This window comes from Thermothelomyces heterothallicus (genome assembly GCF_042370625.1).
Source record: "Thermothelomyces heterothallicus CBS 202.75 unplaced genomic scaffold P884_scaffold_6, whole genome shotgun sequence".
NCBI classification, from domain to species: Eukaryota; Fungi; Ascomycota; class Sordariomycetes; order Sordariales; family Chaetomiaceae; genus Thermothelomyces; species Thermothelomyces heterothallicus.
In genome coordinates, this window is record NW_027192567.1 from 1,361,347 (window position 1) to 1,381,659 (window position 20,313).

The 20,313-nt window shown below is 57.1% G+C and overlaps 5 protein-coding genes across 5 annotated transcripts; 4 read left to right on the forward strand and 1 right to left on the reverse strand.

Moving 5' to 3' along the window:
- Positions 1-2,871: 2,871 nt before the first annotated feature.
- Positions 2,872-5,595, forward strand: P884DRAFT_115919 (uncharacterized protein). The gene is made up of 3 exons (XM_069437108.1): positions 2,872-3,154; positions 3,216-3,335; positions 3,386-5,595. Exons 1-3 carry the CDS (start codon positions 3,031-3,033, stop codon positions 5,470-5,472), a joined length of 2,331 nt encoding a protein of 776 aa, XP_069299501.1. The 5' UTR covers positions 2,872-3,030; the 3' UTR covers positions 5,473-5,595.
- A 2,944-nt stretch (positions 5,596-8,539) lies between these two features.
- P884DRAFT_196342 (uncharacterized protein) lies at positions 8,540-10,863 on the forward strand (the record flags this gene model as incomplete). Its single annotated transcript, XM_069437975.1, has 3 exons — positions 8,540-8,720; positions 8,800-8,869; positions 8,928-10,863. The coding sequence occupies 3 exons, from the start codon at positions 8,540-8,542 to the stop codon at positions 10,861-10,863; spliced, it is 2,187 nt and encodes a 728-aa protein (XP_069299502.1).
- Positions 10,864-12,142: 1,279 nt separating this feature from the next.
- Positions 12,143-12,763, forward strand: P884DRAFT_115972 (uncharacterized protein). The gene has a single exon (XM_069437109.1). It carries the CDS (start codon positions 12,220-12,222, stop codon positions 12,532-12,534), a length of 315 nt encoding a protein of 104 aa, XP_069299503.1. The 5' UTR covers positions 12,143-12,219; the 3' UTR covers positions 12,535-12,763.
- Positions 12,673-12,975, forward strand: P884DRAFT_195529 (uncharacterized protein; the record flags this gene model as incomplete). Its single annotated transcript, XM_069437914.1, has 1 exon — positions 12,673-12,975. The coding sequence occupies one exon, from the start codon at positions 12,673-12,675 to the stop codon at positions 12,973-12,975; it is 303 nt and encodes a 100-aa protein (XP_069299504.1).
- A 1,905-nt stretch (positions 12,976-14,880) lies between these two features.
- On the reverse strand, positions 14,881-18,712 carry P884DRAFT_196360 (phosphatidylserine decarboxylase-domain-containing protein; the record flags this gene model as incomplete). Its single annotated transcript, XM_069437977.1, has 5 exons — positions 14,881-15,099; positions 15,226-15,980; positions 16,078-18,316; positions 18,400-18,444; positions 18,545-18,712. 5 exons carry the CDS (start codon positions 18,710-18,712, stop codon positions 14,881-14,883), a joined length of 3,426 nt encoding a protein of 1,141 aa, XP_069299505.1.
- Between the last annotated feature and the right edge of the window lie 1,601 nt (positions 18,713-20,313).

The following is a 20,313-nucleotide window of genomic DNA, read 5'->3' on the forward strand; positions in this document are numbered from 1 at the left end:
GGGGGGGGGGGGGGGGGAACCGAGGAGGAGCAGGAGGAAGAGCGGGAGGGGGCGAGGTTGCATGAAGGAGGCGGTCTTTTTGGTGCAGCCCGTGACTAACTAGGTTCTTACCGTGGTCTATTGAATGTATGTAGTGTAATAGACTTCTTGTCCCGAGGGTCTGCGGTTGATAATCGATAGCGTAATGTCGTGTGCACCAGAGGCTGGTGTCGACGGCAGGCAGTTGATCTCAGGTGTGCGCAAGTGACGACGATTTGATGGTCTTTTGATCAACGGCTGACGCCCCGCTTGAGACATGAAGTTGGCCTTTGGATGGGGCGGGCCATGACAACCCCTCCATGATTTGCCGCCGCGCGGAGCTCCGGGGACCAGCCAATAGCCGGCCTAGGTGACCTTCCCACCTCAAACATCGGGTCAACCCGGCGAAACCTCAATGAAGCGCTGTCAGACCAGCTTAATCCGTACTATGTAGTCTATACGACCAGTTTAGTCTATACACTAGCAAAGACGGATGAGGTGAAGACGCATCTCAAAGGGGGGATCTCAGCCTTGCGCGACCCGTTCGGCACTCGGCATGGCAATTGCTCAAGTTTCCGTTCGCTGGGTGCACTGTCGCGCCCAGGTTGTCGCGAGCGAGCGAGCGAAATGACGAGGAAGGGAGTTTGACGTTCTGGGTGCGACGGCTTGGCCAGACACTCGCCACCCAAGGGTGTTCGGCGTCCGGCCGCTTTTCTCCAGACTACTATGGTGTGATAGGTAAGTTTGACCCCCTGACCTGGTATTACAGGGTATTACCGGGAATCCAACTTGAAGAGTATACCAAGCTTCAGAGCTAGAATCAAGACACCATAACTACCATTAAACCACATTACCAACAGATAGATAAAATGAAATGCGTATCCTGGTTACAATAGTTTCCTAGTTATCTACTTTTTTCTAGGAGTTTCACCAACTCCCTGACGTAGTGGTTGTAAATGGGTGGCGGTACTGCCCGGAATGTGTAACTAGGGAGTTTTTCCGTGGTGCCCTGGTCGGTACCTGGGCAGGGGGTGAAACTTTGGCTCCCTACCAAAGTAGTGTAAGATGGCAGGGCCCTTGCTTGGCAGGGGGGTCGCTTGGCATGGCAGGTGCCGGTGCATGCGTGATCATTGGATGCGATTTCTTAAAGAGTTGTCAGAGGGGACAAATCTCGTGGTGTATCTCCGTAGACGCCAACGCTATCGAACGTCCAACAACGATGAGGCCTGGGTGACCACGAGCAACTGGAAAGGTGAGGTAGCGGTTTCCCAGCGCGACAATCCGGGCAATGGGAGGGTTCCAGCGTTCAAAGCCCTCGAAATTGCGCGGGACACCAGCATCGAACCTACAGACCGCCCGCCAATGCTGAAAGCGGCAATTCGACTACCGAGGACACTAGTGTAACCTCATGTCGGGGGAATCGTTGACTAGTGCAACCCGCCCGACCGTGCCATTGCTGTCACCTCTGCGGCTGGCTCGAGATTGAGGGAAGAATGAGTATGTTTGCACCCAAAAAAATAAAAAAAGAAGAAAAAAGAAGAAAAAACAGCGCTTAACCCCGCCGAATTTGAGGCGTGGGAGAAGCTGGGAACCGTCTCGTAGTGCAGCGGAAACTACCTAGGCATGTAGAGAATGGCAACTGACCGTACCGTATTTAGGCGGTGGTTGCTCGAGCAGTTCGCGTTCGGCCATTGGACGAATTGGAATTGAAGCTGCTGCAAGGTACCCGCCAACAGCCGAAACGCGCGCTGGTTGTGGTTGCTGAACTGGTGTGTGTTGATCGAGAGCGCTGTGGGGCCCAGAAAGATTGCGACAAGCCTCTCGCGACATGGAAGGCAGCCTGTGGTTTCTTTGATCGGGTTGCATAAGGGAGCCAAATTTGCCGAACGTGGGTATTGCAACGGCAAAGTGGAAGGCGCCGAAATGACGACCGGAAAAGAAGCTGCCTACAGGCTGCCTACAGGCTGCCAATTTTGCCCACCACCTCTTCGGCGGGCTCAGCGGGCTAACCAGCTTCGTTCCTTCCTGCGGCGCCCTCCCTCACCGCCGGTGGACCACACGTTTCTGATTGCCATCTGGGGATCGATCACGGCGCCCGTAACAGATCGGGATTAGCCCAATGCAAGGCGCGCGGGCCATCTGCTCGCTCTCTCCTGGTCAGAGGACTTCGGCAACGCTTCAACAAGACTGAACGGCGACCTTGGCTGTCAGTGGCCTGCCTGTCAGGCTTGATCCTCGCTCCATCTGTGCACATCGCGCACATCACCAGCTCTCCGTTCTTCCAAAGCGGGGAGGCTCGGCACGAGACCCCTGGGACGGCCACCGAAACCCCCCTCATCGCCCGTCGCTGCAGAGGCCGGGGCCAGGGTCGGTGTGTAGCGGCCTACGGAGTAGCTTCCTGCCCGTGGGCTCCTCGCCCGGTTCTCCCTCTGGGACACGCTTGCATCTCGCATCTGCACCGCGACGGCCAACTTCAATCCGGACTTTCGAGACACGATCCGCAACAACATCAACTTCCTGTCTTTTCCCCCGCAAGATTGTCTCTGACGTCCGGCCGGTTCTTGAACGGCGCACAGCCGGGCTTGGCACGTTCTAGACTCGTTCTCTCCCAAGGCCCTGTTCGTGTAAAACCACCCCCAGGGCCCCCCACCCCGGCGCGCCGTTGGATCCTGCCCGATTTCTCCTGCCGGTAGAACCCACCGTCCGAGCGGTTGCTCAGACTGAATCGTTGCCCGCGACGTGCCAGTCCTGTTTTGGGATATTGAACCTCTAAACTCGACAAAAACAGAAGACCAACGACGGCTTATTCAATTTTCTGGGCCGAGCTGAACGAGTGCCGGTCCAAAAGACGACAGCAGACGCTCCCCGGTGACAAGGATTAAGGGTGACGAGGAACGCCCGGGGAGCAGGTCGACTTGGAGAACTCTTACGCCCGCTCCCCGATCAACCTAGTTCTAGCGCCGTCAATCGCGAACCGCTGAGAAGGGCCCGAGAAGCCCATCATATCCGAAAATGGCAGCAGTAGGCAGGGAGTCGCGCTTCATGCCGACGGTGAAATGTTCGACCTGCGGTTCCCAGGTCGAGATCTCGTTGATGGGCGAGCATATCTGCGCGGGATCGGGATCCCCTGCGGAGTGTATGGCATTGGCACCTCCCCTCCTCTACGATTCTTTGCCTGCTGCTGACATGCTCTCTAGCTACGCCACCACTGCCCGCGGCCTCGTTGTTCGGGAGGCTGTTACCGGCTTTCAGCAACCCATTGGCACCGAAACAAGAACAGCCACGAGGCCCCCCTCAGGTTGATACGTCGGCAGCAAGTACGCATGACCCATCTCGGGAGTTCAGGGCCTTGCTAACCTCGGCACAGATCGCGCATATGTGGCTCCAAGTGAGCTCACGCCCGTCAGTCAAGAGAGCGGCTCCCAGAGCGGTGTGTCACCCCAGTTTCCGAATGCACAGCCGGATACAGGCAAGACAGACGGATCATCTGCCCCCGGCATCGCGAATAACTCGTCGACTCCGCCACAGTCAGCAAGGCCTGGTGGGTATGGAGGACTCGACGATGATAGCGATTATGAGGACGCGGTACCTCAGACCAGCGCCTCAGAGCAGGAACCGAATATGACGGACCAAATGGACGCCGCGAAAGACCGCTTGGATGTGGACCGTCGACCCTCGGCGCCTGGCTTTGGCCCTAACCATGGCGGACCACCTGGAAATGGGAGCGAGCGCCCTAGCACTTCGGCCTCCTACAACATCAGTAGCGGCTGGGGAGGTGGGATGATGCCGAATCCACAAAACGGGAACGGGAGGTTTATTCCCTATTCAAAACCACCGGAACAGGCGCTCGAGCCGCCTCGCACGCCGAACAGATCTGAGACTTTTCCTCGGCCTAACGATCGTTTTGGAACCCCGGCTCGCACCCCTTCCGCGCCGACGCCCTCGGCGACGCTGCATCCCGATCGTCAGCAACCTCCCCTGGGTTCGCCGGGTGCGCCGGGTGAGCGGGATCTGATGGCGAACGACAGGCCGAGGAGACCAAGCAGAGGTCCAGATACGTCTCGGCCACCGCCGCCCCGAACCAATGTGGTCCGGCCCAACACCCCCGGTGTACCAACAATCAACCTCGCCGAGGAATTTGGGATCGGAAACCCTTACCACAACTCGTCGGAGTCGACATCGTCCACAAGCTCGTCGGCAAATAGTAGCCAACAGGAGCGTCGGCCGAGCCAAGCGAGCCAGGCTAGTTCACGCACCAGCCCGCCCAGGTCCCTAGCGTCATCCAGGGGGGGGACAAGCCCGTCCGATGGGCCGAATGTTGACAGCCTGATGACGGATATCAAACACTCCATGGATGAGATGAGATCGAAACCACCAGCACCAGCCCCCCTCAAGCTGCCACCGAGAGGTATGTTTCTTAAAGATCGGCCGTCGCCCTTGAGCGCTCGGCCACCTCGCACTGGTGAACGAGGCTATGACCCGCGTATCGACCCTGCAGTCCAGAACCCGCGCCTGGCTAGGGGGAGGTCCCCTCTTCCGGCTCAGATACCCGATACATCCCTGCAAACCGGCCTCAAGATTCAGCCACCCAACGATGTCCTCTCCCCGAGCACCCCCGGCCTTCCCTCCCCAAGTTGGACCGGCTCGCCAGAGCGTGCCCGACCGATGGGTGACAGGCGCCCTTCTCAAGCTCATCCGGAACCACAACCATCACCGCAATCCCGGGCACCGCCGCAACAGCGATCGCCGCCAGAACGAGGACCAGAACGGGTCCCAGAACGGGTCCCAGAACGGGTCCCAGAACGAGTTCCAGAACGAGTACCAGAGCGAGCCCCCGAACCCTCCCGCTCCCGCTCCCGCTCCCGCTCCCGTCCACGTGAGCCAACTTCCACTTCAGCCCGAGGCACCTGCAAAGCCTGCAACCAGGCGATCACGGGCAAGTCCATCTCGAGCGCCGACGGCCGCCTGACGGGCCGCTACCACAAGAGCTGCTTCGTCTGCACCACCTGCCTCCAGCCCTTCTCGTCGTCCACATTTTACGTGCTCGACGATAAGCCGTATTGCGAGTTGCACTACCACAAGCTCAACGGCAGCCTCTGCGGTAGTTGCGGCAGGGGCATCGAGGGACAATATCTCGAGGACGAGTCTGCGATCAAACACCACGTGGGCTGTTTCAAATGCGGCATGTGCAGAATGGCGTTAAGGGATGGGTATTTCGAGGTCAATGGGAAGGCATATTGCGAACAGGACGCTTGGAGACTCGCTGGCGGCGGGATGAATGGCGGCCCTCCTCCCCCTCCAGGTCCTGGTGGAATGGGTTTCCGTCCGCCGTACATGGGCCCTCCAGGAGGACCGAGAGGTCCCATGGGTGCTGGCTACAACCCTAGCCGACTCGGCCCGATGGGACAGAGGCCAAGAATGGAGAAGAGGATGACGAGGCTGGGGATGATGTGAGGGAAACGATCACACGCATATTGCCGGCTTATCGATCTGACGACGACGACATCAACAATATCTCGCACGCGAAAGCCGAGTTTGGACGCGTTGAAGACGGCGCCGATGCCACCGTCCACATTTCTCGGACCGGTTCACCACAACGCTTGCTAAGTGAAGATAATTCTTTTGTTTAACTTTTCTTTTTCTTTCTTTTATCTCGTTTGCTCTTTTATTCTCGATACCCCGGTTCAATCTCGGTACTTCATGTATTCACCAGATTCGGACCAGCGTTTCTTTGCATCTCTCCTCTATCTTCACGGTCCGGCACTTGGAAGATTGGAGATAATTGGAACAGGCGGTCGGGGAAAACTCCACCACCGCTATCATTGGAGGAATTTCAAGGGGTATATGTTTATTTTTTACCAGCACACCTCGCTTGTGGATTCAAAAGAGGGTTTGGCAGCATTCGGGTTTTTTTATTATTATTTTGGCGTTTCGCTGTGCAGCGGCGTGGGCACCGGGCGCGTTTTAAATGGGCTCGGGATAAAAAGGGGCGTCTTCGCATGCAGCCCCGTCAGATCGTGTTCCACGTTTTTGCCGATGCGGAAGGTGGAAGCATGAAGACAGCCGGGACGCGGGAATTAAAATGATCTTGGCGTTAACATCAAGGGCTGTGTTTTGTATAAGTAGTGGTAGTACTTAATGTCTACTTTCCGGGAAAGAAAATCAGACCATTTGGACGTGCGACGGTGATCCAGCTTTGGGTGAGTCAATTTGGACTTTGAATTGTATGCTACATCCAGTCGACTGCCATAGTGCGCGGTATGGAGATGGTTTCCGTCTTGGCAGAATATGCACATAGTGCATATACACGGTCGTTTCATAAACCTTGAACGCCTTGTAAAAGGGATTCCGCACTCGACGATTGTGTAACACGGATCGTCTTGACGGCCAGGCTCGAACGAGTCCCGTCGGATGTTCCAGAACAATGCCTCAAACAAAGACGTCCGAAAAGAAGCAGCATTGGGCATCAGGATAAACCGAACCCACCTCGCCCCCCCCCGGGGCACCTCATGTCCGTCACATTATGCTTTGGCTCGACGGCCTGGCTAGTTCAGTGCCTTTTAAAGCCAGAATTGGCCGAGGCTCTCTTACACTAATTGTAACATACCAGATGCGGATCGGATTGGCTGTGCCCAGGTGCCACGTTCTAGCCATTTTCAGAACCGGGACCTCAAGAGTTTGGAAAGGAACGGCGGCTAGTCGACCGCTAAAATCAGGTATTTGGGTCCGTGGAGTGTATGGATGTACGTATGTACATGCTGTACGTAGAATCTTGGTACACCGGTCCAAAAGCCACTTGGCTCGACGATCTACGCGCGGCTTATCAGAGGGGCTTCCAGGAATGATGAACGAGAAAGGGCTCGTGTAGGATGAGTAACTGGTGAGTTTAATGGGTTTGGGGTCGACGGAGGTAGCATACTAAGTGACTGCAACCCTATCATCATGCAGGGATCTAATTAAAAAAGCCGGCATACTGTTCGTATCTGAGTCGGTGATGGTGCTTCTGTAGTGTACAAGCATGTACACCGTACTCTACTAACTCCGGGAAAACTCGCAACAGCCGAGACTTGCCGTGGTAGTTAATGTAAAGTGCTTAGGTTCGTTGTCATGCCAAATAAACTTTTTGGTACGAATCTTATCCGTGCTTGGCGGGTGTTACATGCAAGCAGTTGGCCGGGGGCTAGAACTCGGTCTCTCGGTCGCACAGGAAACGGCAGTTAGTTATCTGGAGTTACTTGTACTCCAAACACGTAGCGTAAAACACTTGGCAAATGTCACCGGGGAGTGAACCAGTCTCTGGAGCAGTGGAGGCAGGTCCGCCAATCCTCCCCGCGGAAGAGGAATGCTTTTGGTCCACCGCCCATTGATTAGTTAGTTATTTCGAACGCCGCGGAGGCGTGTTGAGAAAGGAGGCAGGGTCTCGGCGATCGCGAATGGTGCGACATGCAAATGATGTTACAGTGGGAATTTGGTGGCGATCTTTGTTAAAGCACAGCCCGGCAGGTTCTGAAGATCTTCAGCGGAGCTGTCTGTCGGAGGGAGTCGGCGACAACGGGCCCACCCAAAAATTGCTCGCTGCAGATGCTGCTGGCGGTGCCATGTTATCATGATCTCGAGTAAAGAAAAAGAAGAAACCAAAAACCAGAAACCGGGGATCGACGACCGTCTGGGCAGAATTCAGGTCGAATGATAATGTTAGGTCAGGGATCGCTTGTAACGAATCGCACCGAAAGGAAGGTCAGCTGCGCTTTTCAGCGTGGAACTTTCCGGTAGGAGTGGTGTGTGGATTAATCCGTTATTACACTAGTGCGGTGTAGTTAGTAGTGTAGAACGGTACCGGTGGACACAGAAAGCCCGGCACCCTTGCGCACCAACTACACTACTATGTAGCCAGCAGCCCACAGGAGACCCTGCCGCAGATGACGCGTTGCGCGTGCTGTCTTCGATGGCCGTTATTGGCACCGGCCTCATCTCGCTCGTGTCCGGCCCCCGTCGCCCAATCGAGCCCTGTCACCGGGGCCGTTCGAAGCAAAACTCTTGGCTTTTCCGACCCTGTCACCCCCACTCCGACATGCTGATCCCTCGTGCACCCCTGATGTTCGCCCCCAACCTCAGGAAAAGCACTAAGTTCGCCTAATTACCAGCGGGCCTTCCAACACGAAGACCTTTTCCAGTTCTTTACTTACCGCTTCTCCACGCTCGCTATCGCTGGTCTCTCTATTCGAGGACTCGCTGCGTACCTTTGGTTTTTTTTTTCTTCTCTCGCGCAGTCACTCGTTTCAGCGCGCGATCCGGCAGGCCCTGCGTTTGTTCCGTCCTTTGGAACCTTTCCTCCCGAGTTGACAAGGCGGAGAGCACCCGAAGATTATCGTCGGACAGCAATTTCTCCCCCCTGATCATCCCGCTCAAGGACATGGTTTTTTGATTCCGATACTGTGTTTTCGGTCATCCATCCGAGTCGCGCCTCGATCTACCGCCACTTCTGCCGACAAGCCAAAGATCGCTTGCGATACCGACGACAATGTTGGTGAAGGCGGCGGTGGTAAAGACGCAGGCTCGCCGGGTCCTTGCTCGGCCGAGGATCTTCTTTTCGTCGGTCGTGGTTATCCTTATGCTATGCTTGCTGGGATTGATGCATCACAATGACCGGTTGAAGCAGAGGGCCCTGTTTATGAGTCGTGAACCGCTTGGCCGGGATCACAGTAGGCAACTCGAGTTTTTTTTCCACCCCCCCCCCCCCCCCCGCGTTTAGCATGGCAGTAACAGCTGACAAGCCCCGAGTCGAACGTCGTGCCGAGGAACTGAAGAAACAGAGGGTCCTGTTTGAAAAGGAGTATCACGCACTCAAAGAGTACGTCCCGCATAGGGCTTGTTGGTCGGTAATGGTACTGATATGATTGATGATTTAGCCAACCCGGCTACAATGCGATATACGGAAACACGCTCGAAACGCTCGTTGACGAGGACGTCAGGCGGCCTTTCCATGAGGAGCGTCTCGGCTCGGCCTCCAACACGACGAGGGTCAACTTCACCAAGGCCAAGCCTGTAACCTTCAATCCCTACCCAAAGTACAACAGCCGCGAATGGAAAGCACACCACGAAGCTTACGTGCCATGCCTCGGCCCGACCGGGAAGGTCACTGAAGACATCCGCGTCTTCAAGGGCCGGCCGCGGAATTTCCCTAAACCAGCCTTTGGAAGCTACAATGTCCTGGGACTCGACCGCAATCTCTGCTTTGAGAGAGAGACTCGATTAGGGCAATACGGGGTATTGCCGGTTTTGGACGAGGACGGAAAGGAGATCAACTGGGACGAAGTTAACTGGGGCGAGCTCCAGGACCAGTGCCTGGAGAAGAATCAGGCTCGCTTTGCCAGGAATGGCCCGAAGAATGAATACGTCGACACAGACGAGAGCTCCGCCGAGTCAAAGCGAAGTTCTCGGAGCGACGACAAGAGCACTGCGGATCAAGAACACGTTCTGCATACCTTGAGACGATTCTGGCGCAAGCCGGCCAGCAGGAAGGCTCCCGAGCGGAGATCGGGCCGGCCGGCGGACGGCACCAAGCAGAGGTCGAAGGAGAGGTCGAAGGAGAGGTCCAAGCTGGAGCCGAGGACAGCGCTGTTGCTCCGCAGCTTCTCGGGGAAGACCTACACCGATAACGACAAGCAGGTTATCCGTTCGCTCATCACGGAGCTGAATCTCCGGACCGGTGGGGAGTATCATGTCTTTCTGTTTGTGCACATCAAGGACGCCGACCAGGATATCTGGACCGACGATGCGTACAAGACCGCCCTTGAGCAACACGTCCCGGCCGAGTTCAGGAGCATAGCGGTCTTGTGGAATGAACGCGCCGTCGAGCGCATGTATCCCAACCTGACGGATAAGGCGCGCCAGGTCCATCACGGACAGTTCCTGCCGGTCCAGATGTTCATACAAGAGTTCCGCGAGTTTGACTTTGTGTGGAACTGGGAGATGGATTCGCGCGTCGTCGGGCACAACTACGACGTCCTGACTAGGCTGGGCGAGTTCGGCAAGAAACAACCACGGAGGGGGCTCTGGGAGCGCAACGAGCGATTCTACATTCCCTCCTTCCACGGCAGCTATGACTCGCAATTCCGCTCCGCGGTGGAGCGGGCCGTTGGCGGCGAGACGATCTGGGGCGCGCCCAAGGTGCCTGTCGTGACCCCGCTGGGTCCCAAGCCTCCGGTCCCGAAGGCCGAGGATGACGATTACAAGTGGGGTGTCGGAGAGGAGGCGGATCTGATCGAGCTGGGGCCCATCTTCGACCCCGTCAACAGCAACTGGGTCATGCGCAACACCGTCTGGGGATATCGGTCGCTGGATTTCCCCTGGGGCAGGCTGCCTCGCCGGACAACCATCATCACCCAATCTCGGCTTTCCAGGCGGCTCCTCGACGCTATGCACTACGAGGACCTGCGAGGCAACCACGTCGCGTCCGAGATGGTGGCCCAGACGACGGCGCTCCTCCACGGCTTCAAGGCGGTGTACGCGCCGATGCCGGTGTTCTTCGACCGTGCCTGGAGCGGCGAGCAGTTGGAAAGGTGGTTCAACGGCGGGCCCAGGGGACAGAGCGGCAGCTTCGGCAGCTCGTTCGGATGGGGTCAGGAGGGGCGATTCATGGGTTCCACCTGGTACTTCCGCGCCAACCCCCCGCAGCGGCTGTACAACAACTGGATGGGCTATGAGGACACGGCGATTGGCGGCCCCGAGTGGGAGGCCGAACACGGCCGCCCGTGCCTCCCGACCATGATCCTGCACCCCGTCAAGGAGATCAAGCCGACCGAAAAGGGATTCGCGACCGACGTCAGGCTCGCCTACGACTGAGAAAGGGGGGGGGGGGTGATGCGTTTGTTGATGGAATCAACACTCGCTACGCCCGAGCTTGCGGCGTGCCGCGCCGATGCGGAACGGCGCCGCCCGGGTCCGGGTGAGCATCTGATGTCCCGACTTATCTATCTGGCTTGTCTACCCGGGTTTCTTGCCTTGGGGGGGTGGGGAGAAAGCAGCCCTGTGTCAGATGTGATGCCAACCCGGGCGAGCTGCGCGGGGAGGTCTGTGGCTGAAGCCCCCCCCCCTTCTCGTCTCCCTAACCGCGCGCTGCCAGCAGGGTCGGACGGGTTGAGACATGCCGGCCCCGATTGGGTCAGGCCGCGCAATTTCCTGAGACGGGCAGAAGACCGAAGCGGCACGGTACCCATCACACCCGTTGCTGAGCGGTTGACTGATGAAAGTGGAACGCGGGGTCGTGGGTGGAAAGACAAGACCAAGATTGGTTCTTGTACATACTTAACTTCAAGAACGGGCAGGTGTGCCCTCATCTGTAAATACGCTTTTATACATAATTCCTAATTCAAGCAAAAGAAGGCAACGGATCAACGTAAGAGTTGCTGACGCTGACAAGTGTGTTTCTTGCTGGTTGTTGGCCGAACCCCCTTGCTTCATATCCTGCGCACCAACCCACACGACGCCGAGCGCCAAGAACGGTCTTAACGGGCCGGTAGTACGGACTACACGCAGTATTTTGTATGGAGTAGCAGGGTCTTGTATGATGCAAACCTTTTAGAGTGTAAACGCTGTGGGTGGGATTGACTTTGATGCTGCTTTACTATCAGAGGAGATCACGAAGGCGCTGGAACCGTCTAGCCTCAGCGCCGACAGTATCGCCGCCTCCGTATGAGGCTGCAGACGATATGGCAATTTTGGGAATTGGATGTTGCGTCTTTTCCCCAATTCTTTAATTCATTTGTGCTGCAACCCCACAGGGAAAAGGGACCCGCCCAGAACAGACCTCCAGCACGCAAGACGCTGCAGAGATTGGTGATTGGAGCGGGGCAAGCGGCAGGCGTGGCACGATTTTTAGCCCCAAACCGCCTGATCGCGGCCTGCCGCCCGGCTCGGGCTCCGTCCGAATCAGCCCAGAACAACAAGCCACACCCAGCAGGCATAGCCGCAGGATTGGTAATACGTCGACGCTTATTGGCTAAGACGCTCAGGGCAAGGGGTTAAGCTGGGGCTTTGCTCGGGAGCCTTGGCCAGGTTACTCATTGCTCATTGCTCATTGCTCAAGGGCGAGAGTGTGTCACTGTGACTTACTTGTTGGTCACAAGGGTCCCGGTGGGACACTCACACCCAGATGGCGGGGGGCTAATGTTGAATTGTTAGGTAGGGTGAGGTTTGTAAATGGAGAACGGGGTAAACCCGCTTATAATGCTCCTGCTTCCCTCTCTGTCTCTCTGTCTCTCTCTCTCTCTCTCATGTGTCACTCGACTTGACTTGTATCGAGTTTTTATTCTTGGAACAGCAGCAACGGGTCTTTGGTTGTTGGTCCCCGTGCCACTGCCGTCGTTTCACCTCAGGTACTACTACTATTACTACTACTACCACCTCGCTCCCGCTTACGCGCAGCCACCCGACGGGAAACTCCCACTTCCACCACTTGCAGCACTTTCACCATTTAATTCCATCCGCTGCAACCCCCCCAGGGATCGATTCTGAAGGCTTTCATCAAAGCGTTCTCTGGCAAACCCTCCTAACCTTAACAACACAACCTCGCTGTGAACGGATTATTATTATTACAATTATTATTTTTATTATTTTGCGGCCCAAAAACAAGGGCTTCTTCGGACCGGCACCATGTCACCAACATATACCATGTCCGCCCACCTCTGCAAGCAGATCTACTCGTCATGGCGCCAGGCGCGACAGAGCTCTCCAGACACGAGCCCACTGCCTTCGCCTCCCACGGCTCTCAGCAACCGCCACAACAGCAACACGGCGTCCTATTTCCCCCGGCCCTCGTCGCCCACCGCCAACGAGAAGTACTCCATGGATAGCGAGCGCAACCCGTCTTCGCACCCGCCATCGCCTTCGCTCTCGCCATCGGGGTCGGGATCATCAGGGTCAGGGTCGAGTTGGCGGGGGTGGGGATCTCGTTAGGCTCCGTGACCACCTAAGTTAAGGTACCGGTTGCCTAACTCGACGGCCTTGCTTCCCTGGCGGCGGCGGCAGGAGCAGCAGCAGCAGCAGCCGACAAAATCTGGGGAAGGAGGGGGAAGGAACCAAATCAAGGCGCGCGCGCGCACGCACACGCACACACACACTATACACATCACCACACACCACACGCCACACGCCACATGGGTACATGCACGACTTCCCCCTCTCGGTGTGAAATGCAGCCGGATATCAGCGGCGGCAGCAGCAGCAGCAGCAGCTCGATTCACCTTGCAGCGGGGAAGAAAATCACGAAAAGAGCAAGCCACCGCCAAGCTTATGGGCCGCGAAGTTTACCACCATAAACCACAACCGCCCCCATCACCAACCACCCACCGCTACCGCCGCCTGTGACGACGGAGGCCGGGAAGGAGATGAGGGGAGATGGCATCGGGCTGCTGCGCCAGAGACACAAACGTGCACGGCCCGACGCGACGTGTGCACGCGCGGATCCGATCCCACCCACCACTTAACAACGAAACGAAACACTACCGCCGTCGAATGGTTCTGAGTCATGTTTACTGGGTTACTGGGCATTGGAGATTCCTTGGGGAATGGGGTTTATGGTCAATGGGCATTGGGGAACCCAAAGTTCGGAGTTTAGGGGTTTTTGGATTTATTGAACTATTTTTCTTTCATTTATTTTATGCATTGGGCTCTTTTTTTTTTTTTTTTTTTTCTCTTTTTTTCTCTCTTTTCATCATCTGGGAATAATGACTTCTGGCGTGGTGGATTATTCCCCCAGAATGAGACAAGATACAAAGCTTCAAAGAGATGAAGAGAAGAGAAAACGAACACAACCCACCACTACACCATTGAGACCCCTAATGGCGTCATCCGCTCGCCGTCACGCAATCGCGAAGTCGCCCGATGTAACTAAGGTGCCGTATAGTTTAGCAGAGTGAGTGTACGGATTACAGGTACGGAGTTAACTAGCGGACATATCCTCCGTAGTGGCCGGTGTTAGTACGGGTCACCCCTGGGTCTGTTTACCTTGAACATATATATGCGGATCCCGTAATCTGTACATTCCTTTGATTTAGTGTAGGATAGTACTACCTACATGCACTTATGCAGCAGTTACATGGTTATGCGGCATGTAGGCTGCTCTATGTCCCACGTGTAACATAGCGAAGGGCAGGTGAGGCAATGGCTTCTCATGGGTGCCATGCCCTCGGTGCACGGGGGACGTGAGACAAAGTACGGACTATATATACCTCTTCTTCTTTACCTGTTCGCTTCTGCAAGCCACCACCACCAGCCAGGTGCGCCGGGTAGTCTGCTTCCCCTCTCTATTTGGTCTCCTCCCGTATGCCCTGCGGTCCATTTTCGAGGCTTCCGGTTATTGCAGCGTGGAGGAGGCAACTGCAGCAGGTGCGGACACAGGTGGACGGAACTGGGCTGTGCTACTCAAATGTGTAGTTTCTGTACTCTTTTTTATCTCAAAGATTATCCATCACTCAACATGCCAGCAAGTATATTCCTCTTTTTGGGTGGCCTATCACATCCGGCTTGTATATCATAGCTGTGTGCTGGAGTCACGCTCATATTACAAGCGATAGTATAGCAATCCGCGTCTAACAGCTTGTATTCTCCGATGTATATGCTCTTTTGGTTATATCCCGTCTTTACTTTGTTCGTTATGCTCAAGAAAAATAAAAAAATATGCATTGCTAATATACCCAGTTCGGTGGAGGGAAGAGCCCGGCCAGCCAACAACATTCATCATCATCATCGGGGCACACGCTATCTCGTGCATCAACCCAACGCTATGCATGCTAACCATCACGCCAACCACCCTCCCTAGAGTCTCGTTCTAGGTCGGCCCAGATGAGAGAGAGAGAGGTTTCACCCCGCTATCGACGCCACCGGTGGCACCTTGGCCGAGACGTCCTCACCCTCCGGCCCGCTCGCGCTATCGTCGGGCGACTCTTCAGCCACCTGACCCTGGATCCGGCGCTTAGCCTCGGCCTTGTCGGCGTCGGTGATCTGGTTCTCGTCCTTGCGCATGTCCGGCGTCCACATGGGTTCGCCGGGAGCATGGCCGACTGACATACCGACGCGGACCTGGGACGTAACATCATCTCTCGTCAATCCAATTTTGCCCGAGCTAATCTATGATCAAGGTGTGGCCCCGGGGGGAGAGGGAGGAGAAGGGAGAAGGGAGAAGGGAGAGGAAAGAAGTTAGCCTACCAGGGTCTCGAGCGCGGTATTCGAGTTGTCCACCAAGTCGTCGTCAAACACCATCCTGCCGCTCTCAAAGAGCAGTACGACGGTGCTCCCGCCAAACTTGAAATAGCCCAGCTCCTCGGCGCGGCGGACCTGCTCGCCCTCACAGCGGGTGATCACCGTGCTGCCGACCATCATGGCGCCGACGCAAACGACCATGACCCGCCCGAACTCGGGGCTGTCGATCGGCACGAGCACGCGCACGTTCTCCCCGTAGACGTCCAGCGCGGAGCGGATGGCCATGGGGTTGACCGTGTAATACTCGCCGGCGATGGTCTTGGGCCGGCCCAGGACGCCGTCGACGGGTATGTGGAAGCGGTGGTAGTCCTGCGGCGCGAGGCGGAAGATGCCCAGCGCGCCGCCGTTCTCGTATCGCGGGACGTCCTCCGGGTACGCGTCGCCCAGGAGGCGCTTGATGCTGAACTCGCGGCCCTTGATCCACACCTTGGTGGCCGTCTCCACCCGGTTGAAGACGACGGACCGGCAGTCGGCCGGCGACACGACGATGCGCGGGTTGTCGGGTGCCGAGCAGGGGCGCGCGCCGGGCTTGAGCGCTCGGTAGAAGAACTCGTTGAAGTTCTTGAACTCGTGCAGCGGGAGGAGCACCTCGGACATATCGAGGCCGTGGAAAGCGATGAACTTGGGGATCTCGGCCTTGGACGCCGGGTCGTCGTACTTTTTGCCCTGCTTGATGCTGAGGCTCTTGAGGAGTTTGCGGACTGTCCGTGTTAGCTCAAGCCATTCTTACCTCCGGAAGGGGGAGGGGGGAGGGGGGGTTTGCTGTTCTCAATTCGCCTGCGCGTGTCAATCACTTACTCCTCTTCTTCTCCATGTTGTTCGATTTCAGGCCCTTGTACAGCAGACGGATACCCAGCCGCACGTAGACGCTCATCTTTTCCTCGTTGATCTGACCGGTCAGGCGGTCCTGAACCAGGATATTGGCCGAGTTGGCGCCCAGCTTATAACCGCCGTACGAGATCTTGGTGATGACCTTGGAGTACCACTTGCGCTGCGCCTGGCTGGAGGTGACAAAGCCGCCCATCATCAGGTTGTTGACCTGGCGCCAGTCCTGGCTCGCACAGGTCGCGATGTGCGTGATGATGTCGGCATCCTTGCGCTTGTTCAGGCGCGGCTGGTGACAGATGGGACACTCCCGGATCTCGACGACGTGCTCCTCAGACGAGCTGATGTTCAGGTCGTCCCGATCCAACAACTCGCCCTCCTCACCGGGGGTGTTCAATTCCGGGACGGAGATGGCCGGCGCGTCATTCGTCTTCGGCTCGGGTGGAGTTTCCTCACCACCGGAGCGGGCCGGCGCAAGCAGGTTGGCAATCTTGCCGGACTCGGGAAGCAAATTCTTAACGCGCTCGGCCACGCCCTGCGGTCGTGACTTGGCTTGCAACTGGTCTTCGAGGCAGATGACGGCTTCGTCCATGGTCAGGTCCCCCGCGTCGTCGCTGTCGCTCGCCTTGTGAGGGAATCGCTGGAAGAAGCTGTCGATGGTCGACTCGCGCAGCGTCGAGCCCAAAGTGTCGAGCATGGTCGTGAGCTCGACCTTGCTGATGTAACCGCTCTCGTCCGTGTCATACTGCTTCAGCATTGCCCGCCAGAACTGCTGCCGGAGAGCCGGGTAGGGCATGTACTTGGCGCGGATGAACAATTGCGGATTGTGCTTGGCCTCCCACTTCTCCTGATTTTTCATCTTGAGTGGGAGCGTGTACTGGATGAAGTCGGGATCTTCGCCGTCCGGCAGGCTGGTTTCGCCGAGGGTGGAGGCGGCGGCAGCCACCGAATTGTCACCCGGCTGAAGGAGCCCAGTGTTGGGAAGAGCCGGTTGCGCACCTTCCGGAATGCCGTCCGTTTGAGACTGGGAGGCGGTACCGGGGGTCTGCGATTGCGTGGCCGTGGCGGAAGAAGATGTTGCCGAGGACGAGCTCTTGGACAGGGCCGGCCTGGTGAGCTTGCTGAGGCTCTGAGAGGACGAGGTGCGCGAGAGGCCGAGTCTCATGAACCGGGACCGCTGCGTCGGAGCCGCATAGTCGGGCACCTCCTTCAGGCTGTACAACCCGGTCTCGGGGTCGGCCTTGGGGGCCTTCTCGATCAGCTCCTTGACCGGGAAGTTCACCGAGGCGATGAAGTCGTTGCCCGAGTACTTGTCATGGTCAATGACGGTGAATGAGAAGCTGTACTGCTGCTCGTGGCCGAGGACCTGGAAGATCATCTTCTCGTTGAAGACTGGGTTCAGATTGTGCCGGATGGTTTTGGTTCGATACGTCTTCTTGCCCAACGAAGCAACCACGAACGGATCCATGTCAAAGCTCGTCTTGGTCAGATTCGACTCGGGTGGCAGGTCGGTGATGCTGCAGATCTCGAGGAAGATGATGCCGACCACGTCGCTGCCGCCGTTGATGAACTCGTAGGGGTTTTCCCTCTTCTTGCGCTTGAGGCCCTTGATCCGCAGCCGCCTCCGCCTCTTCTCGACCGCTTCCGGCTTGGACTGGTCCTCGTCCTCGGGCGTTTCGTCCTCGTATGCCTCGTCATCGTCCTCCTCGTCTTGGTCGTCCGCCGGCCTGTTGGCTTCGAGGGGCGGAGGGGGCGAGGGGGACTTTGACTTCTCGGCCGGGGCGAGCACGGGTGTCCGCGACGGCGTTGGGCTCCGCGATGTATCAGTCCCGGGCACAGATCTGACGAGCGCGGCCAGCTTCTCCATGATTTGTTCGTCGGTGGCGTTCGGATTGGTGCTGTCAAGGAGGGTGAACTGGAGCAAGACCTCCCCCGAGACCACGCTGGTCTTCTTCCCCGGTCGTTTGCTCTTGAGGGGGTACCACTTGGCCTTCTGCTCCGTCTTGCCATCGCTGAAGATTTCTTCCAGGGCGAGATCGAACTCGCCAAGATAGTCTTTGCCGAAGCGGTCCTTGTCCCAGGCGCACACGCCCAGCAGCAGGCTCTGCACGCCGCTGACGGAAAGCTCGCATTGTTCGTTCCACTCGGGGTTGAGCGTTTTGGACTCGGTGTGGGTGATGTGCTTCGCTTCGCCAAGAGTCAAGACGAGGTACTAGCATCGAACAAACAGCAGTTAGTATCGAGCTTGTCTCCGGGACAAGGGCACGCAGAAGCGGCACGCAGTGTCGCACTCACCGGATCCGACGTCCCTCCCCTATCCTTGGCAGCGAGGTCCTTGGCCTGCACAGCTCACAGAGTCAGCCCCCGTGTCTGTTCCTTTTCTTTTCTTTCTTTTTCCTCTTCCCCATCAGCAGCGGCGAGACAATCCGGGGGCTCATACCCGAAGAATAACGACGTGCAAAACCAGGCCATTGTCCTTGCGGCCCTCGGTGCTCGCAACGTCTCCCCGTGTCCCCATTGGGCTCGTGCTACGGCTGTTGGAGGCGGAATTGGTGGTTGGGCTGTTGGAAAAGCCCGACTTGAGGCGATTGGGGATGATGCGGACCATGGCGGGAGCTTGGGCGGGCGGGCGCGCGGGGTCGACCGCTGTTTTATGCGATTCAGTGCTACCGACTCGCGGCTGGCTTCCAAGGATCGAGCTGGTAGGGCTTGTTACATGTGCACTGCCCAGTTGATGTGCAACCATGAACCCAGCTACTGGGATGGATTGAGGGTTTGGATGATGGGCTGCTGCCCGTCCCTCTTTCAAAGACTGGCTCTTTTGCGGGTGCAGCAGCGCTGGAGCTACCTAACTCCTGCGTTACTGTATGTACGGTAGTTACCTGGACAAGCCTGGCGACAGATTCGCCGGCGTTGCTCGGCCGCGGCAATCCTTCCCCACACCCCACGACGGGGCCGCGCTTTGAAGTCGACGTTTGGCTCTTGGGCGTTCGTTCTCCAGCGGTCGCCAGGCTTCTGCACCGCTTCGGGTGCTCTGGTAGCAGTGCAACAAGTCGGGGCGGTGGCGGGGAGGGGACGTCATTCCAACACGAAGCAGCTTTGCAAATCGCAACCCACTTCGGGGTCGTATTACGTTCTGGTACTCGCAGCGCGAGTGAGGTACATAAGTATTCAGCAGGACGGGAGGGATGGAACACGCTGTGGGGGCGGTGGACATCAATCGATCGACTGACGGGGCGCCCTGGCGGGGGGTGCGGGCCTGTTCCCTGCTCCACCAACGGGAGGGAATTACACTATCCGTACGCCTGAGAGTGTAATTACCGGCCTCTTTGGTCAGCCACAGCTGAGCGACAACTCATCAAACCAAATCTCCAAACGGATGTGATTTGAGGCCACCTGTTCCGCTTCTCTTTGAACTCTCGGAGGCGAGATTTCGTTCGAAGTTGGGCCAACAACAGTTTCAGGGATGGTTGCGGGCCACGCTGACCTTCGAGTCTCCCATTGCTGGTAGTTACACCAAAGAGGCGCACCTGGGTTGGAACTGTGTTTGTGTTTGTTCACAGCGCATCAACATGCGCCGCTGGTCATCGGTGGCCGGCCAGTTAACCGCCCAGCCCGCTTGCCCAGGTCTTCTGACTTGCATACCTCTGCTCCTAAGAGATGGCGCTTGACTGGGCCAGCCAGAGTGTTCTGGTTCGAGAACGGCTCGCAAACCGTAATCGCCCAACCTACGAAGTACTGCATAATGAATGGCGGAGGGATGCCCGTGTCGTGCAGCGCCCCCTACCAGGTCTTCATGCGGAGTGTACTGTAACTACTCCGCACGGGAAACTTGCAAACCAGTTCCTCATGGATGTAATGAATGAATGTATAATACACTTACGTACAAACAGCTCGCTCCCACCCAAATCTGGCCCGGTCGAAAACGCCGCTCCCTCGCACCTGGCGTTTGGTTTGCAGAGAGAGAGAGAGAGAGAGAGAGAGAGCGACGCTTGAATCGGAAAGCGATGCGAAGCTGGGACCTAAGGCAGCTGGCTCTAAAGGCCCGCATCAACGAACGAACGCGGCGAGTTGGTTCCACCAATTCCCCGCCAGATTAATTCGGCACGCTTCTGTGTGTTGCAAACGTACTCCTTCCGGCCCCTTTGGTCATGTCCTCCTCTGGTCATCCTCCGTAAATGACGCAGTAAATATCCACTGAAAATAATA

Coding starts and splice junctions, on each gene's coding strand:
- P884DRAFT_115972 (XM_069437109.1), top strand. CDS start 12,220: ATGGAGAACGGGGTAAACCCGCTTATAATGCTCCTGCTTCCCTCTCTG.
- P884DRAFT_115919 (XM_069437108.1), top strand. CDS start 3,031: ATGGCAGCAGTAGGCAGGGAGTCGCGCTTCATGCCGACGGTGAAATGT. Junction 3,155..3,215: donor ATCGGGATCCCCTGCGGAGT/GTATGGCATTGG, acceptor CATGCTCTCTAG/CTACGCCACCACTGCCCGCG. Junction 3,336..3,385: donor GGTTGATACGTCGGCAGCAA/GTACGCATGACC, acceptor ACCTCGGCACAG/ATCGCGCATATGTGGCTCCA.